General features: G+C 30.7%; 3 protein-coding genes and 1 long non-coding RNA gene across 4 annotated transcripts in view; 1 reads left to right on the top strand and 3 right to left on the bottom strand.

Annotated features, from left to right (window-relative positions):
* Positions 1–26,228, top strand: part of LOC149886010 (uncharacterized) — a 169,967-nt gene that overhangs the window by 139,739 nt on the left and 4,000 nt on the right. The gene's annotated exons all lie outside the window — the stretch shown is intronic.
* LOC145183958 (2-(3-amino-3-carboxypropyl)histidine synthase subunit 1-like) lies at positions 3,192–21,559 on the bottom strand. The gene is made up of 12 exons (XM_090091948.1): positions 21,373–21,559; positions 20,964–21,043; positions 20,823–20,892; positions 15,814–15,877; positions 15,599–15,720; positions 15,333–15,487; positions 13,610–13,725; positions 13,446–13,514; positions 13,161–13,317; positions 4,086–4,186; positions 3,885–3,963; positions 3,192–3,503 (listed from the first exon to the last, which is right to left on the bottom strand). The coding sequence occupies exons 1-12, from the start codon at positions 21,425–21,427 to the stop codon at positions 3,345–3,347; spliced, it is 1,227 nt and encodes a 408-aa protein (XP_089948074.1). The 5' UTR covers positions 21,428–21,559; the 3' UTR covers positions 3,192–3,344.
* LOC145183957 (uncharacterized) lies at positions 21,880–24,772 on the bottom strand. Its single transcript, XM_080059470.2, has 2 exons — positions 23,415–24,772; positions 21,880–23,146 (listed from the first exon to the last, which is right to left on the bottom strand). Exons 1-2 carry the CDS (start codon positions 24,727–24,729, stop codon positions 22,299–22,301), a joined length of 2,163 nt encoding a protein of 720 aa, XP_079915596.2. The 5' UTR covers positions 24,730–24,772; the 3' UTR covers positions 21,880–22,298.
* Positions 25,482–26,137, bottom strand: LOC149886011 (centrosomal protein 20-like). The gene has a single exon (XM_090091950.1). The coding sequence runs from the start codon at positions 26,094–26,096 to the stop codon at positions 25,590–25,592; it is 507 nt and encodes a 168-aa protein (XP_089948076.1). The 5' UTR covers positions 26,097–26,137; the 3' UTR covers positions 25,482–25,589.

The raw sequence follows: 26,228 nt of genomic DNA, 5'->3' as shown, positions 1-26,228 counted from the left end.
AGGCGTGCCACCACCAAGCACCAAAGAGTTGCTCCACAAACAGAAAGACTGTAAGTATTCAATTAACTTTGTTTCTCTGGAGAGAGAGAGAGAGAGTATTAGAAAATTAGTGATTGAAGAAGCTGTTAAACAAAAAGAAGAACTTAATGAATCTCTCAAGGGACGCTTTGTGTTTTTTAACAGAGTGAACCATTTTACAATCAATGTTTAATTCTTTTTTGAAAAAAATGAAGCAGTTACCAAGACAATGGCAGTAAAAGACACCAAAGCTAATCACACCAGCGAATTTCTCCAGGTCTTAGTAGAAAAGATTCTTAAAGAATATGAACTTAAAAAAAACAAGTTCTTTCTGTCCAACTGACAATATTTCAAACATGATTTTGACAAATTCTTAATTTTATTAGCGACTGCATAAGAGTTTCTTGCATAACAAGAGTTTAGAAAAGTTGTTTGTTCAGAAATTTTTTTCTAATAAATATTGTTTAAAACACTAAGTTGTTGGATTTTTGTATCATAGTGATGAAATAGCCAATGTTAACATTTTACTACAGTATATTTGTTGTTAAAAATTGGTTACTTATGAAGGTGTCGGAGTCGGTCCATGATAAAATCAAGGAGTCGGAGTCGGAACAGCAGCTTACCGACTCCACAGGCTTGGTTCAAAGGACGTTTATTTTTCAAATAGTACATTCCATCAAAACGGCACCGTTTTGGTATAAAGCTGTTTATAATGTGCGATTGTAAGACGGGTTACGTGTTAGATTTCATAATATACACCGAAGGAACAACAGAAATTGCAAATTTTGATATAGAGAACCTTGGAAAATCTGGGAATATAGTGCTAACATTTGTGAAAGACTATTTAAATAAAGGCCATACAGTGTATGTCGATAATTGGTATACAAGCCCCGCACTATTTTCTCATTTATTTGAAAACAAAACCAATGCACGTGGCACTGTTAGAGCCAATTGTAAGGATATGCCCATTTTGAACAAGAAATTGAAGACAGGTGATTTTGAAAGTAAAACAAGTAAAAATATATTAGCTATTAAATAGCATGACAAGCGAGATGTTAGACTTTTGTCTACTATGCATACCAACCAATTGGTCCCTTCTGATAAAATTGATAGAAATTCTGGTGAAAACGTTCTCAAGCCAATCTCTATTTTAGACAACAATAAAAAGTATGGGAGCTGTGGATGAAAGTGATATGATACCGCGAGGAAAACTATAAAATGGTATAAGAAAACTTTTTTCCATTTATTTGACATGACAGTTTTGATATCATCTATACTCTATGATCAGCTGACTCAAAAAAAGCATTCCGTAGGACAATTTCAACTAAATTTGATCAAGCAACTACTTGCTAAATATCATACTCCCCAACAACGCAATCAACCTGGTAGGCGATCCGCAGAAGCTTCCAATTCCCCATTACGTTTATCAGCTAGACATTTTCCAACATTCCTTTCTGCAACAGAATCAAAACCGAACCCAACAAGACGTTGCATTGTATGCATGAAAAACCAAAAGAGAAGAGAGTCTCGTTATATATGTGAACCCTGTAACGTTTCTTTATGTGTTATGCCTTGCTTTGAGGATTTTCATACAAAAAAAATTATTTCTTATAAAATTGTACTATAAGTAAATATTTGAATAAACACTTTGGAAATATTTGGTCTAGGAATTAATTCGTGCGGTTTGACAAGGGATTACGAAACTAGCTTATTGTCTCAGCATTTCGTTTAGCCACGCATGCGTGCGAAGATCACTGTTATTGCGCATCATTTTCATTATAAATCATTTTATTTAAGCGTAAACAACACTATTTTTAATTTAACTGATAATGTCGATTTTTGTTCCTGATAAAGTGTTTGCGGGGGATTCTTCTTCATTACTTTAACATGAAGAAAAGTGCTACCGAAAGTCATCGTTTTTTGGTTGAAGTTTATGGTGACCATGCTCTAGCTGAGCGAACGTGTCAGAAGTGGTTTGCACGGTTTAAAAGTGGTGATTTTTGTTTGGAAGACCAAGAGCGACCAGGACAGCCGAAAAAATTTGAAGATGCAGAATTGGCAGCATTGCTCGATCAGGATTCTTGTCAAACGCAAGAGGACCTTGCAAAATCGTTAGGAGTTGAACAATCAACAGTTTCCAGACGCCTCAAAGCCATGGGTAAGATTCAAAAAATGTCTCATTGGGTTCCACATGAATTGAAAGACAGAGACGTGGAAAGAAGAAAGACCATTTGTGAATTGCTGCTTGAAAGACAGAAAAGAAAGGGATTTTTGCATCGAATCGTTACTGGTGATGAGAAATGGATTTATTACGAGAATCCTAAACGAAAAAAGGCCTGGGTAAAGCCAGGTGAACCAGGTCCATCACAACCCAAACGGAATATTCACTGTGCAAAGGTTATGCTGTGTATATGGTGGGATATGAAAGGTGTGGTGTACCATGAGCTTCTGACACCTGGTGAAACTATTAATGGAGAACGTTATCGACAACAATTAATGCATTTGAAGCTAGCTCTGGTCATAAAACGACCAGATTGGGGTAACAGACATGATAAACTCATTTTTCAGCATGATAACGCTCAACCACATGTCGCAACACCTGTCAAAAACTATTTGGAAAATGTCGGATGGGAAGTGTTACCCCACCCGCCGTATTCTCCGGACATTGCTCCTTCTGACTACTACTTGTTCGATTGCATGAATAACGATTTGATTGGACAGCGCTTCACTTCTTCAGAAAATATCGAAAAATGGGTCTCTGATTGGATCACTTCTAAGGATGAAGCATTTTTTCGACACGGAATTCGTAAACTGCTGGAAAGATGGGCAAAAGTAGTGACTAGCGATGGACACTATTTTCATTAATGTATTCATCCATTTAGTTTTTAAAATAAACCTTCAATTTTCAATTAAAAACCGCACGAATTAATTCCTAGACCAAATATATATATATATTTATTTTCCTTTAGTATATCCTTCTTAGGTCCCGAGCAGTGCGGATAAAGAACGTTCGACTGTACCTCAAACTGCTCAACACGAATAAACTCGCAACCACTGAAATATATGCGCAAAGCGATCACAAAATTTAAAAAACTTATTCCGCAACGAAAAGGTTAAAAAAACCTTAGCGTAAAACTAATTTTAAAATTGATTCATTAGTAAATACAGACAAATCAAATTCAAAATTCTATTAATCGGTTAAACCATAAAATAGCATTAAAAAAAACAAACAAAAAAAAAACAGATAAAAATTTATCTTAATAAAAAGATTTTTGTTCCTGATGATGTTGGTTAGTGAGCTCGTCCAGCTCTTAAAGCATCTTTGCTTAATGCTCAATCTCAATTTTTATCTTTTCTTTTTCTTTTAAAGATTTTCTTGTTAAATTAGCTTTGTTATTGTTGGACCATGGGCCGAGACTTTCGTAAGCATAATAGTCCATCGGATAGATACTCTGCCATGCACAGTGCTCTAACGCTACAGCTAACTGCAAAAATAAGAACAATGAAATAAAAACAGATTTCAAATTGCACTATTTCGAAAATTTTATCTAAATAGTTTTGCTAAAGAAAGGAGCATGAAAAGAGACCTCTTAAGGAGCATAAGCCGTCCATTACTAAAACGTCTCTTGTTACTTTCGTACAAATCTTAGGAATTCTCACATTTTAGTAGTCTAGGAAGGTTTTGGAAATAAATGGCTCTTTTACTAATTATTTTAAATAGAAAAGAGAGCGTTTTGATTCTGAAAAGCTTTCGATTATTAAACAACCAAAACATATTTTAAAAAATTCGGCAGAAATAGTTTTGGAAGTTGGACAACTCATAACAGCTAAATGGATTATCAAAACAATAAAAACTGAAAAAATACCTCATATGGGGAAAGCAACGGCTTGTCAAAAGCTAACCCCCAATCAATCGATAAACGCGGGCAAGCAACTTGCACCCACCTTTAAAAAAGACATAATTAAATTCAAAACTTCTTGAGTCAAACGAGTTAACATCTTTTTAATTAATTTGATCCTTTAAATAAATTGACAAAAAGAGATAGGTTGACAATTAAAAAGCTTACGCATCTATTCTTTCAAACAAACTTAGCTTCCCCGGAAATATTTCAGATAGTAAAACTATGATGAAATCTTTCCCACGAGATTTTATTTTTTCTTCAAGAACCTAAAAATTCCGTCAAGAATGCTTAACATAAAAATCACATTTGCTTGGTGAAGCACATTTTAAGGAGTTCATAAAACGTCACTGTTGCTAAAAAGTTGTATAATTTTGCACAAATGTAAATCTGAATTCTGACAAGAAAAGTTGACGTACAGATGTGTTCAAAAAAATAGTATTATCATCCATTTGCATCGCTCTTGTTCATTAAAACTGATAATGATATGTGTTTAGGCATTTATTGATAGTTAACTTTCAGAAAAAAAAAAAAATTCTTTTTTTCTTCGGTAAAAGATAAAATTTGCTTTTAAAATAGGCCGTGGAAAGAATAGTAGAGCAAAACACAAACCTTCGTAAATAAGGTAGAAACTATAAAGAAATTTAAGGGTTTTGTCAAATGTTTACCTACCATGCTTACAAATGTATTGAAGTTGAATCGAAACGTGAAACAAGAGGAAGAAAGTGAATAACAGCTGCTAGACAAGGTCAAAAAAGGTTTAGCCAAACAGAACCCTAAAATTAACTTTACCAAATTTAGACAGGATTTGCATTTGTCTTATTAATACTGTGACAATAAGAAGACGTCTAATACAAACCTTAAAGCTAGAACACCTCGAAAAGCTGGAACACCTGGAATGTGACCAGCAATTTCTGGCATTTTGTTCCTTCAAGCTGGAGTAAATAGTTTCAAAGCAAACGAAAATTGTGGCGAAAAAAGTAACCTCTAAAGTTAATTAGAAGTTACCTTAATTTTAAAATAAGTTTACAAAATCAATCTTTAATGAACCCACTTGAAGTCGCTACTTTTTAATAGATTTATAATCGAATGTGTCACAAAAAAATGATCTGAACCTGTAAAAAAAAAAGCGAAAAGTTGCAAACAGAAGCATATAAAATATTCATTTGCTTTTCGCCATCTAACATAGTAAATCGCTAAAAATCGAGAACACTTGCTAGCAAGAGAAAGACAAGACAATGTTCTCTATGTTGTGAAAATGTGAATGTTCAAATGTGCCTTTTACTGTAATAAATAGTGAATAGGTAAGCTATAAAAATATAAAGTATTTTGTTCCAAATCACAATTTATCATAATTTTTAAAAAATGTTATGTGATAGAGCTTTTTTTTATGTATAGTTTTTAAAAATCAATGCCATCATAGGGTTACTTTTATGTACATTAAAAAATAATAATAAAGCCATGTGTTCATTTGTAAGTTATTTGAAATGATTGTTCAAAATTATAATTAGATTAGGTTCAATTAGGAGGAGCAGTTCTAATAAAAGATCAAAGCAAGAAAGCTGGAACCAAAGGAAAATTCCAAATAGAAGATATTAATGTTTCTTGTTTACCACACAAACCTGTGCTGCTATGTAAATATCTCTCACAAAATTCTGAAGAACTTTTTGTGAAACAATTTGACACAAGCATGGAATCAGATCAGGTAATAAGATTTAAGCTTTGAACTTTTAACATAATTTTTTATATGCTTATGCTCTTCAACGATATAAAAATTATATTCTTATGAATTTGAATTTCTACAAGTTTATTAATAACTATTACCATAAATATATCTTTGTATTTATCTTTTAAACTACATTGTTTCAGAGTGAATCTTCACTTTTATTATAAATTCAGAGTTACTATAGTTCTAAGCAATATCCCAAATTTGCTTTGGAGGAAGCTAGATACAGAATATCACATGAGCTACCATAGGTAATGCTCTACTGCAAGATATTGGTTATATGCCCAAATGGAGTGATTAATCCAAGTAAGATAAAGCGGGAGAAGGGCTTAGGCTAGTTCTGAAAAATCTAGCATTTCCAAAATGTTTGAATAGTAAATGAAATGAAAAATGGTGAAATGAACTGTATAAATCTACTAGCACTTTAGAAAACATGATTTTTAATCAAAATAAAATGTATTTTACACCCCAAAAAAACACTCATTTTGACTATTGTATTATTGCTTAAGGTAAAGATAATGGTTTAGTGGTCTTGAATGAAAATTGATGAGCAGAGTTCTTTAAATTGGTTGGTTTCTACATGTTAATGAGTTACCACTTTCCTATCTTCTTTTCCAACTCAATGGTTTTTCTAATAACTCTAACAACTTTTCTGATTATATTATTATCAATATCAGAGGTCGGCAAATTGTGGGCCGCGGCCCAATTGTGGGCCTTTGCTTCACAATTTATGGGTCCCAAGCCACCTAACTGCATAATATACAAAGTAGTGTAGTTGTGGGCCTTTTAGTTGTTTTCCAGGCTGTAAAAATTATAAAGCCTCCTTATAAAATACTCCCTAACACCAGATCTTGTCATTTTAGACATAGTAAAAAAATAATTTTAATGCACTCTAACACTGTAGCACTTTAAGACTTCAAATAAGATCCTTATACTTAAAAGTTAAATCATGCTAAAAAATTACTCTACAAAAATAAAAACATTCGAAAAGCACGTCAAAAATAATTAGAACATTCGAATTTGTTCAGATGAAGTAACTCAAACAACAACTTAATTAATTTAAGGCTGTAAAAAATATTTCATATCAAATATACCAGTGGTAAAAGTTATCGTCTTTAGAATGTTTTTCGTACTTTTCTTCAATAAAAAGACTACATTGTTTAGATTTTTTACGAAATAAGTATTATAAAAGAAATAGTCGGCAAATCTTTAATGTTTTAAATAACCGGTTTTTTAAGACGCAATATTTGGAAATTTAATAACCAAAAATTACTCGAGTATAACCAGTTATCGAGTAACCGGTTATCGAGTTTGGATGCTTTACTTAGAAGTTGCAACTCTGATAAATACACACATTAACTTGCAAAGATATGCCAGGTAAACATGAAGCGAAGCGTAAATATGCACGTCAGTGGAATGAAAAATGGGAGCTGATTTATTTCTTCACTGAGGGACCAAGTAAGAATGCTCTATGTTTAATATGTAATGAGACTGTTAGTGAACTGAAAGGAACCAAGCTTGAACGTCATTTCGTATCAAAACTCGAATTGTACAATACTAAATATCCTCTTGATTCAACAACCAGAAAAATAAAATACGACTCATTGAAAAGCTGTTTAGAAAAACAGAAAAATTTGTTTCAACAAATGTCTAGCAGTGTTGATTGTGAAACTCGTGCCTCTAATATGGTGTCATGGATATTAGCAAAAAACCTGAAACCATTTACTGATGGTGAAATAATCAAAGAATGCATGATTGAAGCATCAAAATTTCTTTTCCCAAATGATAAAGAAATTCATGACAAATTTCAAAGTATGCACTTGTCCGCGCGTACAGTTACTCGAAAAATTGAGAAAATGGTTGTTAATGTTTATGAACGATTGTCAAACAATCTGTCAGAAGCTGAATTTGTGAGTATCGCTCTCGATGAGTCTACTGACCTTGTCGGTAAAGCACAACTCTGTGTTTATGCACGTTTTATCACTACGAATTGTTGTTTATTTGAAGAACTGCTTGGAACTGAACCACTGGAAACAACTACAACTGGACAAGACATTTATGACAAATTGTTCAAAATATTAAAAAATAGGAAAGTGCCTCTTCAAAAAATATCTTCAGTTGTCACAGATGGCGCTCCTGCTATGATTGGAAGAATTCGAGGAGTTGTTACTTTGCTGAGAAATAGTGGTGAGTTTCCTAACAAATATATGTCATATTACTGTGTGATACACCAGGAAGCACTGTGCGCTAAAGTTGCGACAATTGATGATGTAATGACAGCTGTAGTAAAAACAATCAATCATATCCGTTCCAATGCACTCAAACGGCGTCAATTTCGTGCGCTAATGGAACAAAATGAAGATGAACATGGTGATCTTCTTCTTCATTCAGAGGTATATAGACAAAAAATAAATAATTTACTATTACATTCAAAAATAAATGTTTGTCTATTTTTTGCAGGTTAGGTGGCTATCAAGAGGAAATATTCTTAACAGATTTTGGGAGTGTTTGCCAAGTGTACTGCAGTTCATGGTAACTCAAAAATTTTCATTCATTACAATGTCTATTGAAGAGTTTAAGTGTAAACTGGCTTTCCTTTGCGACATCACAGCACAATTCAATGTTCTGAATAAGAAATTACAATGCCGCCGTGTGCTGGTTTGTGATTTGATCAACCACATCACTGTGATGAAGACAAAACTTAATTTGTACAAAACTCAATTTGCATCTGGTAGTTGTACTCATTTCCTACTTTAAATGAATGTCAACCATCAAGGGAAATGTTATCGTCATTTTCATTAATAGTGACTGCTCTGTATGATCAATTTGAAAACAGATTTAATGAATTTGAAGACTTAAAAAAGCATATGGTTTTTTTGTGTTATCCATTTGACTTTGATATGAATGATATTAGTATTCTAAAGGACTTTGAAGAAGCTGATATTTTAAAAGCAGAGGATGAACTAATTAACTTTCAATGTGACGACGAGTTGAGAAGAAAGGCACCAAAAAAAGATGAAGATGGCACTTTTGGTGAAAATTTAATTATTTTCTGGCATGCTGTCATGAGAAACGTTTTCCAGTTCTTAAAAAACATGCAAATAGACTTATCTATATGTATGGCACTAGTTACCAATGCGAACAAACATTCTCAGCCATGAAAATAATAAAAAATGTTTACAGAACAAGACTGACTGACATTTATTTGAATGACCTTGTGCTAGCTGCAACAACAAAATATTCACCAAATTTTTTGTGTTTTATGTGTTTTTTTTCTTATGTATGTATTTTGTATTGATACAATTATTAGTTCTATAATCTAATTCTATACTATATTCTGTTATATAGGTAATATAACCTATTTTATATATAATTTATTTATTGCTGTGGGCCGCAACTAAAACAAGAATTTTGCAAGTGGGCCCCTTTGGAAATATGGTGCCGACCACTGATCAACATTAACAATAGAGTTAATTATTTTTTATCAACATTTTTGTTAAATCTCTACAATATGTAAAAACCGATCTCCTTGAATTTCTAGAGGATCTGAAGACAAGAAGTTTAGAAGAAAAAAAAAAGGTGTAAAGTGTTGTAACTCCTTTGTTCCATATCATAAAAAAATACAACTTTTGATTCAAGTTTTCTGAAACTTGTATTTACTTAATAAAAACTATAAATTTATTAGTTACTATATTGTTTTAACAGTTATATATTTTTAAGATTATAGTGTCTGTTTGTCATTCAAGGTGCCTGACAATAGTGTAGATCTTGGAACTCTACACAAGAACAATCAATCCAAGTAGAAAGCTAAAAACCCTTTTTGAGTAAATTCAAACAGTATATAGTATGATGTGGTTTAGCATTAGAAAGTCTTAAAGATTCAACCAGGGGCCAAAACTAATACCTTTATTTACTCAACTGGTATGTAAGCTGGATTTTTATATTCAAAGTTTTACTTTTTCCATTTTTCAAAAAAATTTTTTTTGTCTCTATCCTGAGAATTTTATTGTGGCCCTGGTTTATTCTGAGGAACAGGAACAGAGATTAACTGCAGTTGGTAGGATTTCGGAAACAAAAACTGAATGAAGAATGGATTAAAAGATGGTACAAGGGTAAATGCAGACCAGCTATGCACTATTATCATGAAGTCCAATATTGCCAACCTAGAATGCCACTTACATGGGGTGATAGTGTACACATCCCAGGGTCACCTGGTGCAAATTTTGAAATCTTTTAGGTACGTCTGCAGGAAAAATGTGACTTTGAAGTTACAAAAATGGAAAAAATTTACCTTCTTTTTTGACATAGCAAAACTGCTATAAAATCCATACCATTAATCATAGACCAATAAAATTTGGTGGCAATGTAGCCTATGCCAATACCAAGATTTGGGTAAAGTTTTATCCCAATCCCTGCTGTATAATAGAAGTTATGGTAGTTTTAGTATTGATTTTTTTTCACTTCCAGTGCAAAACTTTACTAATTACTGCCTATCACAAGCCCCCAGGCCATAATGTGGGTAACACATGTGCTCTAGTTGAATATACCAACAACATTGTAAAATAATGATTTTGATGTTCTTACCAAAATATTTGGTTTCGGGGGTCAAAACTGTTGTTCTTGAATGAGCCCTATTTACAGCATATGTACCTTTTTCTATATAAAACTTTATATGACAATACTATTAGTGCCCCATAAGCTTTCTTTTAACAAAACTACTACCTTAGAAGTTAGTTGAGACATTTTAACAGATTTTTTGATGAAAATTATAAAAAATCTTGACATTTTTTATTCTAGTAAAATTGCGCTTATTCTACACATGGATTTAGCCCTGAGGATTTGTGAGCAAAGCAAACAAATGTGTTGAAAACCTTTTGCAAGTGATTTTTAACTGGTCATCATGTATTGTGTGTTGAAAACCCATTTCATACATAAAATCAGCTAAAAATGCCTAGAATTTCCTTAGTGTTTTGTTTTCAAATTTATTATCAAATGTACAAATTGTAAAGTTCAATAAATTTACACTAACAGTGAATTAATTTCTAAAATTTATTTAATTCTATTCTTTTCTTGTGATATCTTTACACTCTTTAACTTATTTGACATGACATTTAAAGCACTGGTCAGCTTACTATTCTCAAATGGCACTAGACTTTGGCATAAAATTGGCACAAGTTTTAAATATTTTTTTTTTGAAATTGACTATAATTCATTATAATGTGTTACTTATGAGCTTAAATTCTCTTCTAACAAGTAAAATTAATCCATTAAAATGAAGCTGAACGGATGAAAACTTTTGATTATTTTCTAAAGGTGTTTGATATTCAAATCCACAAGACAACTGAACAGCCTTCCTTTGTATTCAGGGTGGGTTTTATCTCTTTTGTATCTTGACTAATGGTGGTGAAAATCTTGATGTGCAGTCTCAACAGCCTGTTTACTGAATTTTCCTAAGGACAATTGTTTTATGTTTACAAAGTCCTTGCAATCAAGCAACATCCTTTCCTTTGTCTTTTCATCTTAAGGCAGTTCTGCATGACTCACAAAGACCTTGAGGCACACAAGAATCACACCCATCAAGAATTGTCTGGTAAATGCGACAAACTCTTTCAGCCTGAAAAGCAGTCATCTGTCGGCCACATTTTGAGGCAGAGCATGCAAACATACTTTCTGTCCTGCTAGTGGTTTCTTGCCTGATTTGGCATCTTAAGGAGTCAGTGGATTGTAGCTGTGTACCTAACAAATTGAGCTCTAATATGAAATTGAAGAATATGATTGACAAACATTAAGAATTCTGGCAATGCTATTTCATTATTAACATGACTAGAGGACTCTCTGTAATGTCATCATAAGAGATAGATTTATTAAATGGTAAATTTTTTCCATTTTTGTAACTTCAAAGTCACATTTTTCCTGCAGACGTACCTAAAAGATTTCAAAATTTGCACCAGGTGACCCTGGGATGTGTACACTATCACCCCATGTAAGTGGCATTCTTGGGTCAGCTAGGTTGGCAATATTGGATTTCATGATAATAGTGTATAACTTTAATTGTAATACTTTAAATGTTTAAACTTGACTGATACACACTGCTTTGAGCCACCTGTAAAACTGACTTCTGAAGTAACTAGAAAAATCAGTCTTAAGATAAATGCTTTTGACATTGTCAAGTGCAAAAGTAGAAAAAAATAAAAAAAATCTTTTATAACAAAAAAATATTATATACTGTAATTGGACCAAAGAAATATTTTTTAATATTTTATCAGAATTTAAAAAAAAAAAATTGTTTACTAAATTCAATTTACTCTGATTTGATTTAGCATAAAAAGGTCTCAAGGATTATACTCAGTAAACATAGAAGTAAAATGTGTACTTATGGACCATTTTTCTCTATATTTTGTCTGTGTAATGCTAAAAAAATGTAACATTTAAAACCATGTAACTTTGGTTTATAAAATGTCTTTTTTTTTACTCAATTCATTTTTTAAGGTAAAATTTAAAGTATACAGGAAACTGCTAATTCTATAAATATTTGCCCCAGATACCCTTATGGAAAATTTAAATCGAAAAAAAAATTATTTAGGTTCTATTCTACTTAATAAAACATGACTTGAATGTTGATATTGTGTAAAAATATGTGTTATATTAAGAAAACATCAAATAATACAATTTCTCTGATAATACATTATCAATGTATACATTAACAACACAATGATAGTAAGTTAAAAAAAGTTTTATGCTTTAGCTTACTAGCCCTAATATACTTTACAGACTTTGAAGCGCAAATGAACAAATACCAATATTTTGGGCTGTTTCATGTACTATGTATTTGATCCTATATTTTGGATTAAAGCAATTCTGGAACAATACCTCTATAAAGATATTGTTCAAAATACCATACTATCTATAGTGAGTACAAAATCCCTTTATTATGGCTATTTCTGCAAGAAAATAACATTAAGCACACAAGCAAAACTGCAAAAAATTGGTTTCAATCAAATAAGATTCTGGTTATAGATTGGCCTGCCCAACCACAAGACCTAATTTCTATAAAAATCCACCACATCTGAATTGTCAAAGGCTGTGGAATGGCCTTGTTATGCTATAATACCTGAAAGGTGTGCATAACCTGTAGGCTCAATTCAGAATCATATTTAAAATTTTTTACAAATAATATTACTTAAGAAAAGCTTGATGACTGCTGCAAGTTTTTTGATCAATCAATATTAGTTTGAGGATGGTATATCTTGAAGATGAAAATCTTTTACAAAATATGGAATGCTAAAACATTATTTGTGTATTTTAAAAATATCAAAAATATATATTTTTTGCAAAAGTAAAATGATATACTCTATTTCTAAATACTTTTAAACTATCTACTACTATTTTGGACACAGATGTATTTGTTGAAGTCATCTTATGATGGCTAATACATAGTTCCTCATATTGAGACATTTACTATTTGTTTTAAGCGTTAGAGAAAGTTTTAAATACACAAATTAGGTATCAAACAATACCTTTAAAATCTTTGGATTTCCTTGTCTACCTAAGCTTCCTAGTATAAGTCCAAAACATCTGGCGTTAGAAGCTAGGTCGACTGCCTTTTTGCGGTTTTTTAACATTGTCATGTGATCATATCGTTCTTGAGTAAAGGACTTTGAATATGGATTATACCTTCAAAAATTATGAAATATTGCTTAGCCAGGAAAAGAGCTCCATAAAAAATACTTTAAACACAAATCTATCTAAAATTTTTCTTACCTTCTTTATTTAAACTTTATGAAGATAAAAGTCTTACATACATATAAGCAGGTAATTCTGGGTTATGTATCATAAATGATTCCAAATGAAATCTTCCATCACCGAGGTAACTAAAAAGTTAAGAATAAACAACACTCAAATCGCTACCTATTGAGAAAAAGTGAAATATGAAACCAAATCTGCAAGTTAAAAGAAATAACATTACATAACATAATCCACGTCAGGAACTTTTGGTGAAGTGCAGCCAAGGATTTCACCTGGCGAGAGAGGTTTGGTTTGAGGAATAATAATTTTATAATCAACCAATTCTGCCTCTGCATACTAAAACATTAAGCTACATTCCAAAACATTAAAGTTTTATAACACTACTTTAAAAATTTATTACTTATGTTAAACTATACACAAAGACCTATGTAAGATAAAACAAGTAGTAAATGCAAAAAGTAGCTAATACACTACAAAATTGTTCACTTTTTAATGCTTGAGGAGTTTGCAAAATTCAAAAGATTCCTTTAACATTTCACATCAAATTTAATAGTTTACACAAATGTCTAGGGTACCAGGGCATCACATTGAACTTTTTTTTCAAAAAATATTCTTTGATTGAGTGTGCTGTATGAGCTGAAGCCCCGTCTTGTTGAAAGATGAATTGCTTGCTTCTGCCATACAAGTGTCTGATTGATGGAACTAAACACGTTTCCAATGTGTTCTTGTAGGTGTATTGATTAATTCGGTCTTCATACAGCTCACAGAAGCCTATACCTTTGTGAGAAAAACATCCCTAGATGCCAACCGAACCTCCACCGCCTTGTCGACGATATTGCAAAAACCTGTCTGAATATTTCTCAGTTGCAAATCTTTTGACATAGATTCTTCCCTTGCGGTTTACAACTTGAAAGTTAGCTTCATCACTCCAAATAACTTTTGCCCACTGTTCTACAGACCAGTCCAGCCTTTCTTTGGACCACACTTGTTGTTTACGTTTATCCGTGATTGAAAGAATAGGTTTTTTAGCAGCTATGTAAGTTCTAATACCTTTGTCCAACAATGTTCGTCTCACGAGCTCTCTTCTAACTTTTGGATTATTTTTTGACTCATTGAAGATTTGTGCTAGCTTTTTGTAGCTGAGTCTGGGGTTTTCTCTGCTCATTCTGAATATACCATTTTTGTCACGGTTGCTGAGTTTGGATGGTCTCCCAGTACGCGACATGTTGGAGACGTCCTTGGTAAGTTCCCAGGTTTTGATGGTTTTTCTAACGCAATATTCAGAAATGTTAAGTATTTTGCCTGTTTGAACGTTTGTGTGATTTTTTGTCCTCGCAAAACCAATAACTTGCCATTAGATGTCACTAGAAACTGATTTTCGACCCATTTGCACGCAATTGAAATTAATTTGAAATTCACAATATTTTAAGTTGATTTTTAATGATTTAAAAGCTGCCTGATGATGTTGTGATGAATTTTTTGAAAAATTCATCACAACATCATCAGGCAGGTTTTAAATCATTATTGCTAATTAACATCAAATCATATTTGCTAATTAATTGATAAATCCGCTACGAAAAAAAATTTCGCAGCGGATTTATCAATTAATTAGCAAATAATTGACCCTAAATAAAATCGTTTAAACTTTTGTGAAACCTCTTAATTTGTATCACCTACCTTTTAATGAAATTTCTGAGTAAACGGTAATGAGTCAAAACCTACTTTTTTTTATTCTATTAACAAATAACCTATTTACCAAATTGGAAAAATAATTATTTTGATATTTATTTCCGTTAGATTTTTATTCAAGAAAAACCAAAGATTAAATTTGAAAATTCTGCAATTGTTTAAACTTTCGTGAATAGCTGTATATTACTAAGTAAAAATTCATAAAGAAATAAGTTGCAGCCTGAGTGAGAAAAAATAACAATATTTGAATTTACCTGCAACGAAGAAACAAACTGAACAGTGCTGACTAATGCAAGCCTACATGCTGGTGAAAAATTATATCGCACTGTCTCAATAAAGTGCAAAATATCTATCTTAATGTCAACAAAAACATAGAGCATCTTGATATCATCAGTAGAAGTAATAGGAACTAAAAATATACACTTAAGATTTTATATGATAATAAAGTCCAAAATAAAATATATAAATAATTGAGGACTAAAAACTGACTCTAAAAATTACAAACAAATCATAAGATCACCTAAGCAACTATGTCCATAATGGACCATAAAGTCACAATCCAATGCTCTGGCTGAGTAATCATCTACACAGCATGCACCATATGTTACATCGCCCATTATAACAGTATCAGCCCCTGTAAATCTAGAATTTAAAATTAACAGTCATAAAAAACATTTTTTAGATTTCATTTAGTTGCACAATAGAGCTGCTACTAAAAATTGTAATCCAACATACTCTTCCACAATATCTGCAATGACACATGCATATAAAAGCAACCCTTCTGGAAACTGGAGTGCAACTGAAAAAAATTAAATCTCTAAAAAATTTGGAATTTGAATTGGTGTGACAAAAAACCTTTTTTTTGTTTAATAATGTTGAGTTTATTAGACGATTTTTGCAAAATTGGGCCTGCTAAATACAAATACATCAACTTAATTTTTGAAACACATACCATTTTTAAGTTATGACAAGTTTAACTTTAAAGACAATATGAATCTTTGCTTTTAATTTATTCACTTTTTATTAAGTTAAATCTCAATAGATTTTCAACCTATTGAGAAATATTGTTAAATCTCAATAGATTTAATATATTGTACTCAAATATATTGTTAAATCTCAATAGATTTTCAACCTATTGAGATTTAACTGAATAACTAAATTTACTTGCAGAACACCCACTCCCGGTGCAATTCCGCTCAAAGATGAAACTGGATTAAATCATAGAAACGAAGAACTTTGGATGTAAGATACAGGATGTCAGTAGGGAAGTCTCTCGGACAGAAATGAATTATTCGTATTGCTTTATTTTGAAGCGAAACGATTTTAGACAGACGGACGGTTTTAGATTGTCCCCAAACTTGGCATGCATATTGTAAATTTGAACCAAAAATTGAGTGATATATATATAGTAATGTTTCAAAATTAACGTAGTGTCAAATTTTTGCTAACATGCCGTTGGCACGGTTTAATTTGAGAGTAAGGTTATTTATATGTGTTTTAAATGAAAGTTTCTCATCTATCACAACACCAAGATAAGTTATGTAACTAGACAAAGGCAGCTTTTGGCCACTTATTCTAAAGTTCAAGTATTTTGGAGGATTCTTGTTAGTTTTTTTAGAAAAGTTAGTATACTGCGTCTTAAATATTACTATTTCTGTTTTTTTAGTATTCAATGAGACTTTGTTTGCTCGGAGCCATTGAACAAGACTGGCCATATCCTCATTAATATATTTTATTTAGTTTTTTGAGGGAGTTTGTCGTTAATTGAAGATTTGTATCATCAGCAAAATGATACGTGTTTGAATGTTTGATAGAAAGATTAAGATCATTGATGTAAATAATAAAGAGAAGAGGACCTAATATGGATCCCTGAGGAATACCAATGCAAACGCTTTTGATGTCTGAGAAGGTGCCATTTAAAGTAACAAACTGTTGACGATTGGAAAGGTTAAACCATTGCAACGGGATGCCGCGTACACCATAATAGTTAAGCTTTGATAGGAGAATGCCATGGTCTACGGTGTCAAAAGCTTTTTGTAAATCAATGAAAACCCCACAGGCAAAGTTTCCATTATCAAGAGCAACTCTTATACTTTCTGTAATTTCTATAAGAGCGTGAGCTGTAGAATGCTTTTTACGAAAACCAAACTGGTGTTTATATAAACATTGATTTTGGTTTAGGAAGTTGTATAATTTGTTATGCATAACTTTTTCAAAAATTTTGCTTAAATTAGAAAGAAGAGAGATCGGACAATAGTTGGTGCAGTCAACCATTGATCCTTTTTTGTGGACTGGAATAACTTGGGCCAGTTTGAAGACATCAGGAAATATTCCTTTGCAAAATGAATTATTTAAGATGATACTTAGTGGTTTGCATAGATTTTTTGACACCAGTTTAAAAAGTTTTGTTGGAAGGCTGTTCGGTCCAACACTCTTACCTTCAATGATAGTGGAATTTATATAGTCGAGGGTTTCCTCTTCAGTTATTGGTTGCACATAAAAAGAATTGCTATTAGGATTGGTCAGATACTTTTGAAAGTTGAATTTAGACTTCGGAATTCCATTGGATAATTTTGAAGCAATCGTAGTAAAGAAATTGTTAAAATGATTAGAGATAGCTTTAGGATTAGTTTCGCATTTGTTGTTGATCAGTATGCTTGTTGGGGAGTAACTTTTATTTGGCTTTACATTTATCAACTCTTTTATACCTTTCCACGTGTTTTTTATATTATTGATATTGTGACTGAAAAAGTTTGTGTAATATTCCTTTTTGCTAAACTTTATAAGATTGCTTATACTATTACGATATTGTTTAAATTTTACAAAAAGTAAATTTTTCTTTCTACAGTCTTTTGATTTTAAATATTTTTTATGAATTTTATTTTTAATTGTAATTGACTTGAGAATGCCTTTCGTTATCCAAGGTTTATTATCACTAGTTACTTGATCTTTTGTCAATTTTTTGTAAGGGGCATGTTTGTTCAAAATACAATCAAAAATTTCGATTAATTTTTTAAGGGAATAATTGACATCATTTTCTTCTTTTATAAAGTCATCCCATTCAACATTTGAAATATCTTGGATAAATTCAGCTTTTTTAAAGTTTTTAAAGCACCTCCTAAAAATAGGTTCAGGTGAAGTTTGCGTTTTGGAATGCGGCATTATTATAAACTGAGCAAGATGATCAGATATTGAAGCTGTAAGATTGCCTGAGATTATATCAGAAGAATAAAAATTTAAAAAAATATTATCAATTACCGTTTCAGAATGAGTGGTTATGCGTGTAGGCTGTATAATAAAAGGAAAAAGAGAATTTGAAACCATTGATTCTAAAAAATGTGAAACTTCATTGGATGTATTGTATTTGAGCAAGTCAAAGTTGAAATCTCCCATTAACATAAACTTCTTTTTGTCTAAGCTAATTTTCTCAAGAAGAGAATTTAGGTAATGATCAACAAATTCAGATGGACACATTGTTGCATGACAATATAAACAACCAACTATTGAGTTGCTTTTTTTAGCATTTATTAAATATAGATTCAATAAATATAGATTCAAGTTGTTTACTTTTAACCAGGATTAAGTCAGTTCTAACTTTAAAGTTTAAACTAGACTTAATATACATCAAAGCACCACACTTTTTAGCTTTAGTTGGCGTGTGAACGGTTACATATCCGTCTAAATTAACATTAGTTATAGACACATCTTTATCATGCAGGTTAGATTCCGTTATTCCAATAATATCAGGAATATTATTAAAAGATGCTAATAGTATTTTAAAATCGTCAATATGATATGGTAGAGAAGATATATTTATATGGAGATAACTTACGGAATTTCGGGATAACTCATTGTACCTAGGAACATCTACGTATTTGCAGTTGATTGAAGTATAAGATGAGTCATTGAGGTCCCCAAAAAGGTTTTTCAAATTTGGATTATTAGATGGATTTTTAAGGAGGTTAAATTTCAGTGACTTTCCTGCAAGTGTGGTAGATAACTCAAGATCAGAAATATTAGAGAAAGAAAGAAATGTTTTTGTACAGATTAGGCAGTACCAGGTATTTAAAGTTTTGATTTTTTCATATGTCAGTTTGTCAACTCGATTACATTTTCTGTTTGTCCACTTGTCACATAGATCACATTGGATAGCTGATTGATTTTTAGCTACAGTTTTAAAGCATATACCACAAGATTGTTTCACTACCATCATTAAAAGTTACAGAAAAAAGATGGTTAAAAATAAAAATAATAATAATAATAATAATAATAAATAAATAATAATAATAAATAAATTAAAAAAAAAAAAAAAAAAAAAAAAATCTAAGTGAAAAAATCTAAGTAAGTTGCATAAAAAGAAAATCAAGAAAAAAAAAGTATATGTATAATATGTATATAGAAGTATATTATCTAAGAAGGAAGTTATTAATCTAAGTTTATATAAGAAAATATAACTTTAACAAGTATATAATCTTTAGATAAAAAAAACTTTTCATACTTCTTTTTCATTGACAGCAGTTGTATTTCTTCTTGACTTTAACAGTTTTTTGTGTGTTTTCTTGTTTTGGCTTATCTGATTTTTAATATGAAAGTGGTATTGATATTTACTTTTCCTTCCTCTTCTAATTTTTAAACTTACAGTCAACTTTATCTTTTGATTTTCAATAGAAATATTTTTTCCAGTATCTGAGATTTTCACGGAAACTTTTTTAACCAAAAATTCTTTTTGAAATACTTTATTTACTTTTTACTTTTTCTTTTCTTTTCACAACCTTTTCTTTTATAATCTTTTTTGTCCAAACAATGTTCTACTTTTCAATTAAAACTTAATCAGTTTTTATTAAGCTTTTTTATTTTTCTTCGCCGTTAAAAAAACACGTCCGCCATTTGCGAAGACATTGCAAAAAAAAAAAAAAAAAAAAAAAAAATATTAATTACCAATAGACTTGAAAAATATTGTAAAAATAAAACAATGTTAGGATTATAACTAGTTAAATAATTACTTTACTACATAAAAATATATTTTTTAAGTTTTTGTTTTTGAAAAAGTAACATAAATTTTGAATTGTTTTTCAGAATAAAATTCACAAAATTAAAAATCTGGTATTCATATATTACTTGCTTTCAAGCCCCCTTCCCCACTTCTCTCACACTAAATTTAATTAGCTTCTAGCAAACACAAAATAACTGTAACCAAGTTTGAATCAAAATTAAAAAGTTTTGTTCTTGGGAATTTATATGAACTTTTGTTGGAAGGGTATTGTCTGTGATTAATTATCTGTGATTTTTTTTTTATAGCAATTATACAGTAAAGAAGCACTGGAGCACCACTCAAAAAAATTTAGCAACTTACTTAATGAATCAAGGTAAGAGGTCCAAAAATTAGCAATATGTCCGAGAATTAGAATATGAGGGTTTAAGATTAGTCTTCAAAAAGCAATATTTGACTAAGAAGCTTGAAAATAAGATAGGCTTTTGTCAAAAGTATGCATTTATGCTAAAATAGAACTGGAAGGTTTTGTGGAGTGATGACCCAAAACAAAATCTTAAGTCTTCTGATGAAACCCAAAAAGCCTAGCAACCTACAATAATTTATATAAATAGACATTTGAAATTATAAAGTTCTATAAAGATACCAACATCACGTATTTTGTTCTTTAATATTGTTTATTAAAAGAAAAACTAAATGCTGATGCTTAAGTTGGGTATTCACACAAACAAAATATTTTTAAAAAACCATTTACCTGTTTTAGAATTAGATTGTCTGAGTCGCCATACTGTTTTGTGGATTTCAAAATTGTAGTTTGATGGCAGCTAAAAAAAAATTGCAAAGATATTTAAGTAAGAAATAAATTTTCTGTAAGCAGAATATGTGAAAGAACTACCTTGCTTATAGCCGCATTTAACTTCTCATTGTTCAGTATATCTTCAGGAATTTGGTTGAGGACACGACGAATGTTTACAGCTATGAAGTAAAAAATTTGAGAGAAATCCATTAAATGAATGACAATGTTGGCATATAAAATATACAAGAAACTTTAATTTAAAAGTACGCTAAAAGTAATTATGTGTTATTTCATCTTTTATCTTAAAAAGCTTGCAGGAAATTGACCCCTTGAGGAAGTTTTTTCTTACCAAATTAGTGAAAATAACTGCAACATAATATGATGGATTTTGCTTTATTTGACATAGAATGATAAAAATACATTTATATAAACATTTTCCTAAAACAACTTTGCAAGAAAATTATGTTAGAACAAAAGTAAAAAAATAAAAAGTACTCTTTTTACTCACATTTTGGATTGAAATGACTTTTTAGTGCAACAGTTGTTTCCTTTTCATTGCTCATGATATAACTTATGTGAAAGTGAGAAATAAGAAATGGTCATAATATGTCATAATTGGTCATAAACTCATAAACAAACAAGTTCAATTAAACATAAAAAGATAATTTCAATGACTTTGTTAAAAAACAAACTCTTCTCTAAAAATTGAGAGCTTAAAAAAATTACTTAAAAACAACACTTAAATACTATTTTTAAAATCAAATTAATATAAGTAATATAACAAATCAAAAAAACATTAATATATACAAAAGTTTAGTTTTCAAACTTTACTTTTAAATATGAAATTATAAAATACAATTAATAGTATTAACATATAGACTACTGTCCATAATTATTTGATTGACAAGCAAATTTTTACAGCCTGTTTACATGTATTTTATAGATAAACATAACTCTTATAGTCATCAAATCTGATGCTTATATCAGGTTTATTCTAAGAAACAAAAACATTTCATTTATTTTTTTTTTCAAAAACTTTGTTCTTCATTGTTTTGAGTAAAACTGCCCCAGGAAATACAAAAAGTTTTATTAATTGATACTTTAAAAGTTATTCTTCATCAGAAGCATGATTGATGAAAATCTAGTGCCACATGAAACAGTGCTGCCAACTGTGAAACACAAAAAAGGCAGTGTGATGGTGCAGAAAATTTTTTATACAGATTTATCATGCAAACTGCCACAAAAGCTATCATTGCTACTTAGAATGGTTAGATAAAAGCAATTTACCAGTGAATTAGTTTAAAAATAGAAACAAAAACATTTCCTTTTTTTTTTTTTTTCATTTCCCTCTCATTTGTAAATAAAATTTTCATCTGACAAATATGGATAGCAGTGTACATAAATATGAAATCTAAAAAATATTTTCTATGAGATTTAAATATATTTCCTGGGAACAACATTTTCCCAAGACTTTTGAAAGAACTTTTTTTTCTCTACTTCAACATTTAAACTCTCCAAAACTTTAAAATATTGTTTCTCTCCCGAAAGAGTTTGGGAAGTTTTTATTTCAATATTCATACAGGTACCATCATTTAATTCAAATAAAGACAAAGTAACTGACTCCGCTGAGATATCACCAAATGAGACAGTTTCATCTGTCACATACTTCTCGACAAAACTTTCATTGTAAGCATAAGAAAGTGTTGGAAATCTGATTAAACCAGATTGACTTTCAACAGATATAATATACTTGTCACCAACTCTAAGTGTTTCAGTTGAGTATGAACGATTGGTAATAGTTTCAGTAGGAAAACACAAAAGAGGAAATGGATTACTAAATGAAACTTTATTTGAAAACTCTTTTTGTGTAAGGGTATGAAATAAAATTGAACACTCTGATGGGTAGATAACAATCCCTTTACTGCCTTTAGCTGGGTATATTGATGGAAAATAGGATGGTGTAATTGAGACCAACAAACAATGTCCTGCACGAACTACTCTACCAACTCCATTCAATATAATTTCATCTATGCATTTTTGTTTGCTAATTGGTTTTTGTACCCAGCCTTGATTCTCAGTAATAAAATTTTTACATCCTTTAGTAATTAGACTGCTCTCACCACTAGGAAATTGATCACAAACACGAACATGCAGGAAGTAACCACAAGACTCTTGAACAAAATATGATATCTTGATGATAGGAAATCCAATAATTATTAAATCTTGGGACAATGGTTCTGTCATCCAACAAAAACTATGATGATTAGCAAGTGATTGGTCACCTAAAAAATATAACTCATTTAATAGCAAATTCACCATCACCATCACCATCACCACCACCATCATCATCATCATCATCATCATCATCATCATCATCATCATCATCATCATCATCATCATCATCATCATCATCATCATCATCATCATCGTCGTCGTCGTCGTCGTCGTCGTCGTCGTCGTCGTCGTCGTCGTCGTCGTCGTCGTCATCATCATCATCATCAATCATTATCAATCATCATCAATCACCATCAATCATCAAAGGTTATCTACCTGGAAAACCATTGTCAATACAAAAAGCATCACCAGCATTTGCTCCTTGAAAAAAATTTGATTTTAGGGGAAATGGTTTTACTTTTTTTTTTGATGGTTTATTATGAATGCTAAAATCATCGTATAAAAAAAATTCTATATCGTCACCAGCATAACCATTTTTTATTTTCAAATCAGGTACAATAATCCATGAACCAGGATTATCTGAAACTATATTAAGTGGTTTTACTGAGTCAATTATGTATAATTGAAAGCGTGGCCAAACAGAAGTATCTCTATTCTTAATTTCTTTTAAATGAAAATCCCACCACTGCAGACAGAGGTTTAAATAGTCGATTTTGGGACCAATTATAGATTGATCAGGCCACTGATGTGACCATGGGCCAATAATTACACGTGAATTATCATTTAAATGTTCAGCTAACCGAAAAGCTGAGTTTTTATACAAATCAGCTTGACCACCAACAAGAAATACAGGACATTTTATTTTTTTATAGTCTGTTTTAATAGAGCCATGCTTCCAAAATGGATCATCAGCTTGCTGATGATGAAGCCATGTTACTAAGCAAGATTGACTAGCAGTTTCTAAGCGATTCAAGTAAGCAGATTTCCACGAATCTAAACTTTTAAAATATCGAGGGGGTGGGGGTCGTGAATTCATTGAAAACATAAAATTTGCCCATGATAACATTCCATTTCCAACCATAGAACCTCCTTGATAATGAACATCATCAGTGAAACGATTATCTGTTGAATATAAAGATATAACTGCTTTCAATGCCTCTGGTTCTTTGTATGCAACTTGAAGACCATTAAATCCTCCCCAACTTTTACCATACATACCAACTCTACCAGTTGACCAATTTTGCAGCGCAATCCATTCAATTATCTCAACACAATCATCTATCTCTTGTTGATCATACTCATCAAAACAAAACCCAGAAGAAGCCCCAGTTCCTCGAAGATCAATCCGTATTATAACATAACCATATGAAGAAAGCCATGGATGATGTGCATGATCCCGGCTCAATGTCATATAACTGTCTTTGCCATATGGGAGATACTCAATCACAGTTGGAAATCTTTTCTCTAATAAAAAATCTTCATGAGGACTTGCATAAATATCCTCAGACCATTTCATGTGGTCATCAGTAGCAAATAGAGGAAATATGTCAGGAATATTTTTTTTTAAGCATGGCAACCATAATTTCATAGCAATACGAGTTTCATCTTTAAGGGTAATAACTGAATGCTGTAATGATGTAACAGAATAAGTACCAAAGACCATTTTGTTCCAGCTTTTGGAAGTTTCCATTTTTGTATAAATGTTTTACATCTAAAGAAGGAAAAAGAACATTCAAAATATTTTATACATTCTAAAACAAAAACACTTTTGGAGAGCTAACAAATCATGAATCATTTAAAAAAATCAATTTTATAAAAGTAATATTCCTAATTAGAATTTATAAAGTGTAATTTCAGTTAACTAAACATTGCATACAAAATAATATTTGACTCACAGTAACAATACTTTTATTATCATAACTAAAAAAAACATTTAAAAGAAGTTCAAAATCTTTAAGAATAAAAAAATTAGTAAAGCTTAATTTTTTAAAACATTTATAAATAAGAAAATGATACAAAGAATTGGTAGAGAAATATTTTATAATATTACATTTTTATAGTTAACAGTACTCATGAAACAACATGTCCTAATATAATCAAGCATATAAAACTGAAATAGAAAAACAATTGTCAAGTACAAAATGGACCTAGCCAATTATTGCTAAACTTCAAAAGTTGTGAGCAACCTCTAAATATTACTCAAAACGACTGAAAATGTTTACCACTTAAAAGATTTTTTTACTTAACATTTTTTTTTTTTTTTTAACACCACCCTTACCTGCATGCACTTATTTAATTGAGGTTTGGGTTTAATTACAAAAGGTTCAGCTGTTTTTTACTTGAACTTTTATTTCAGTTTCAATAGCTAATTATAAAAAGTTTTATATTAACTAATAATTAAAAAAAAACATGTAATATGTTAACTAATAATTATAAAAAGCATATAATAAATTAACTAATAATTACTGAAAGCATTTACAATGCAGCAAAACTATATCAAAATAAGAGAAATTATAATTAGTAGATACTTAAAAACTTCGGGTAATTCATTTACTTCTTAGAATGGAAAATGAGCCCTTTGCCTTGGATTGTATTATTTTCATCTGAACATTCTGTAAGATTATTTGAGTTATTCTTTAAAGATGATCTCAAATTTGATGATCTTTGTAGTATATCTTTAACTGGAAATTCACCTTTATACTGTTTTTGCTGAAGGAAGAAAGAAACAAGTCCATATAGAAGAGGTAAACTTGATGAAATGTTATCTTCCTTTAAATGAAGTTCAGTAGCAAGGAACTCTCTATCAATAGGTTCTTTAGGCTGACCAGATTCAGAAAGCAACACAGCTTCAGCATATTTGTATTTATTAAAGTCAAAATACTCTCTAATAAGCTCATTAATAAACAAATTTTCATTTGATAGAATTGGAGGTGTTGTTGTTTTATCATCAAGAGCACTAAACACTTCTGCTCGTATACGTGCTCGAATTTGATTTAGCACACCACGATGTTCTAATGTATCTTTCAAAACAGTTTTTAAATCATCAAGTGATGCCATAATAATCAATTCTGATTTATTTTATATGTTTTATTTGAAAATATAAAAATAATTTTAAATGCATAGAAACAGTAGAATATTTTTTCAGAAAATGTAACATTTTATTGACACAGATAAGTTAATGTTCAATAT

Source organism: Hydra viridissima, unplaced genomic scaffold (assembly GCF_058129835.1).
Source record: "Hydra viridissima isolate aposymbiotic clone 2 unplaced genomic scaffold, HvirCarnegie_v1 scaffold_7, whole genome shotgun sequence".
NCBI lineage: Eukaryota > Metazoa > Cnidaria > Hydrozoa > Anthoathecata > Hydridae > Hydra > Hydra viridissima.
Note: the sequence above shows the minus strand (reverse complement) of the source record. Positions and strands in the feature narration are given on the sequence as shown.

Coding starts and splice junctions, on each gene's coding strand:
- LOC145183958 (XM_090091948.1), bottom strand. CDS start 21,427: ATGAGCAATGAAAAGGAAACAACTGTTGCACTAAAAAGTCATTTCAAT. Junction 15,878..20,822: donor ACAATCTAATTCTAAAACAG/GTAAATGGTTTT, acceptor AATTTTTTTCAG/TTGCACTCCAGTTTCCAGAA. Junction 15,721..15,813: donor ATTGCAGATATTGTGGAAGA/GTATGTTGGATT, acceptor TTTAAATTCTAG/ATTTACAGGGGCTGATACTG.
- LOC145183957 (XM_080059470.2), bottom strand. CDS start 24,729: ATGGAAACTTCCAAAAGCTGGAACAAAATGGTCTTTGGTACTTATTCT. Junction 23,147..23,414: donor TATTGACAATGGTTTTCCAG/GTAGATAACCTT, acceptor TATATTTTTTAG/GTGACCAATCACTTGCTAAT.
- LOC149886011 (XM_090091950.1), bottom strand. CDS start 26,096: ATGGCATCACTTGATGATTTAAAAACTGTTTTGAAAGATACATTAGAA.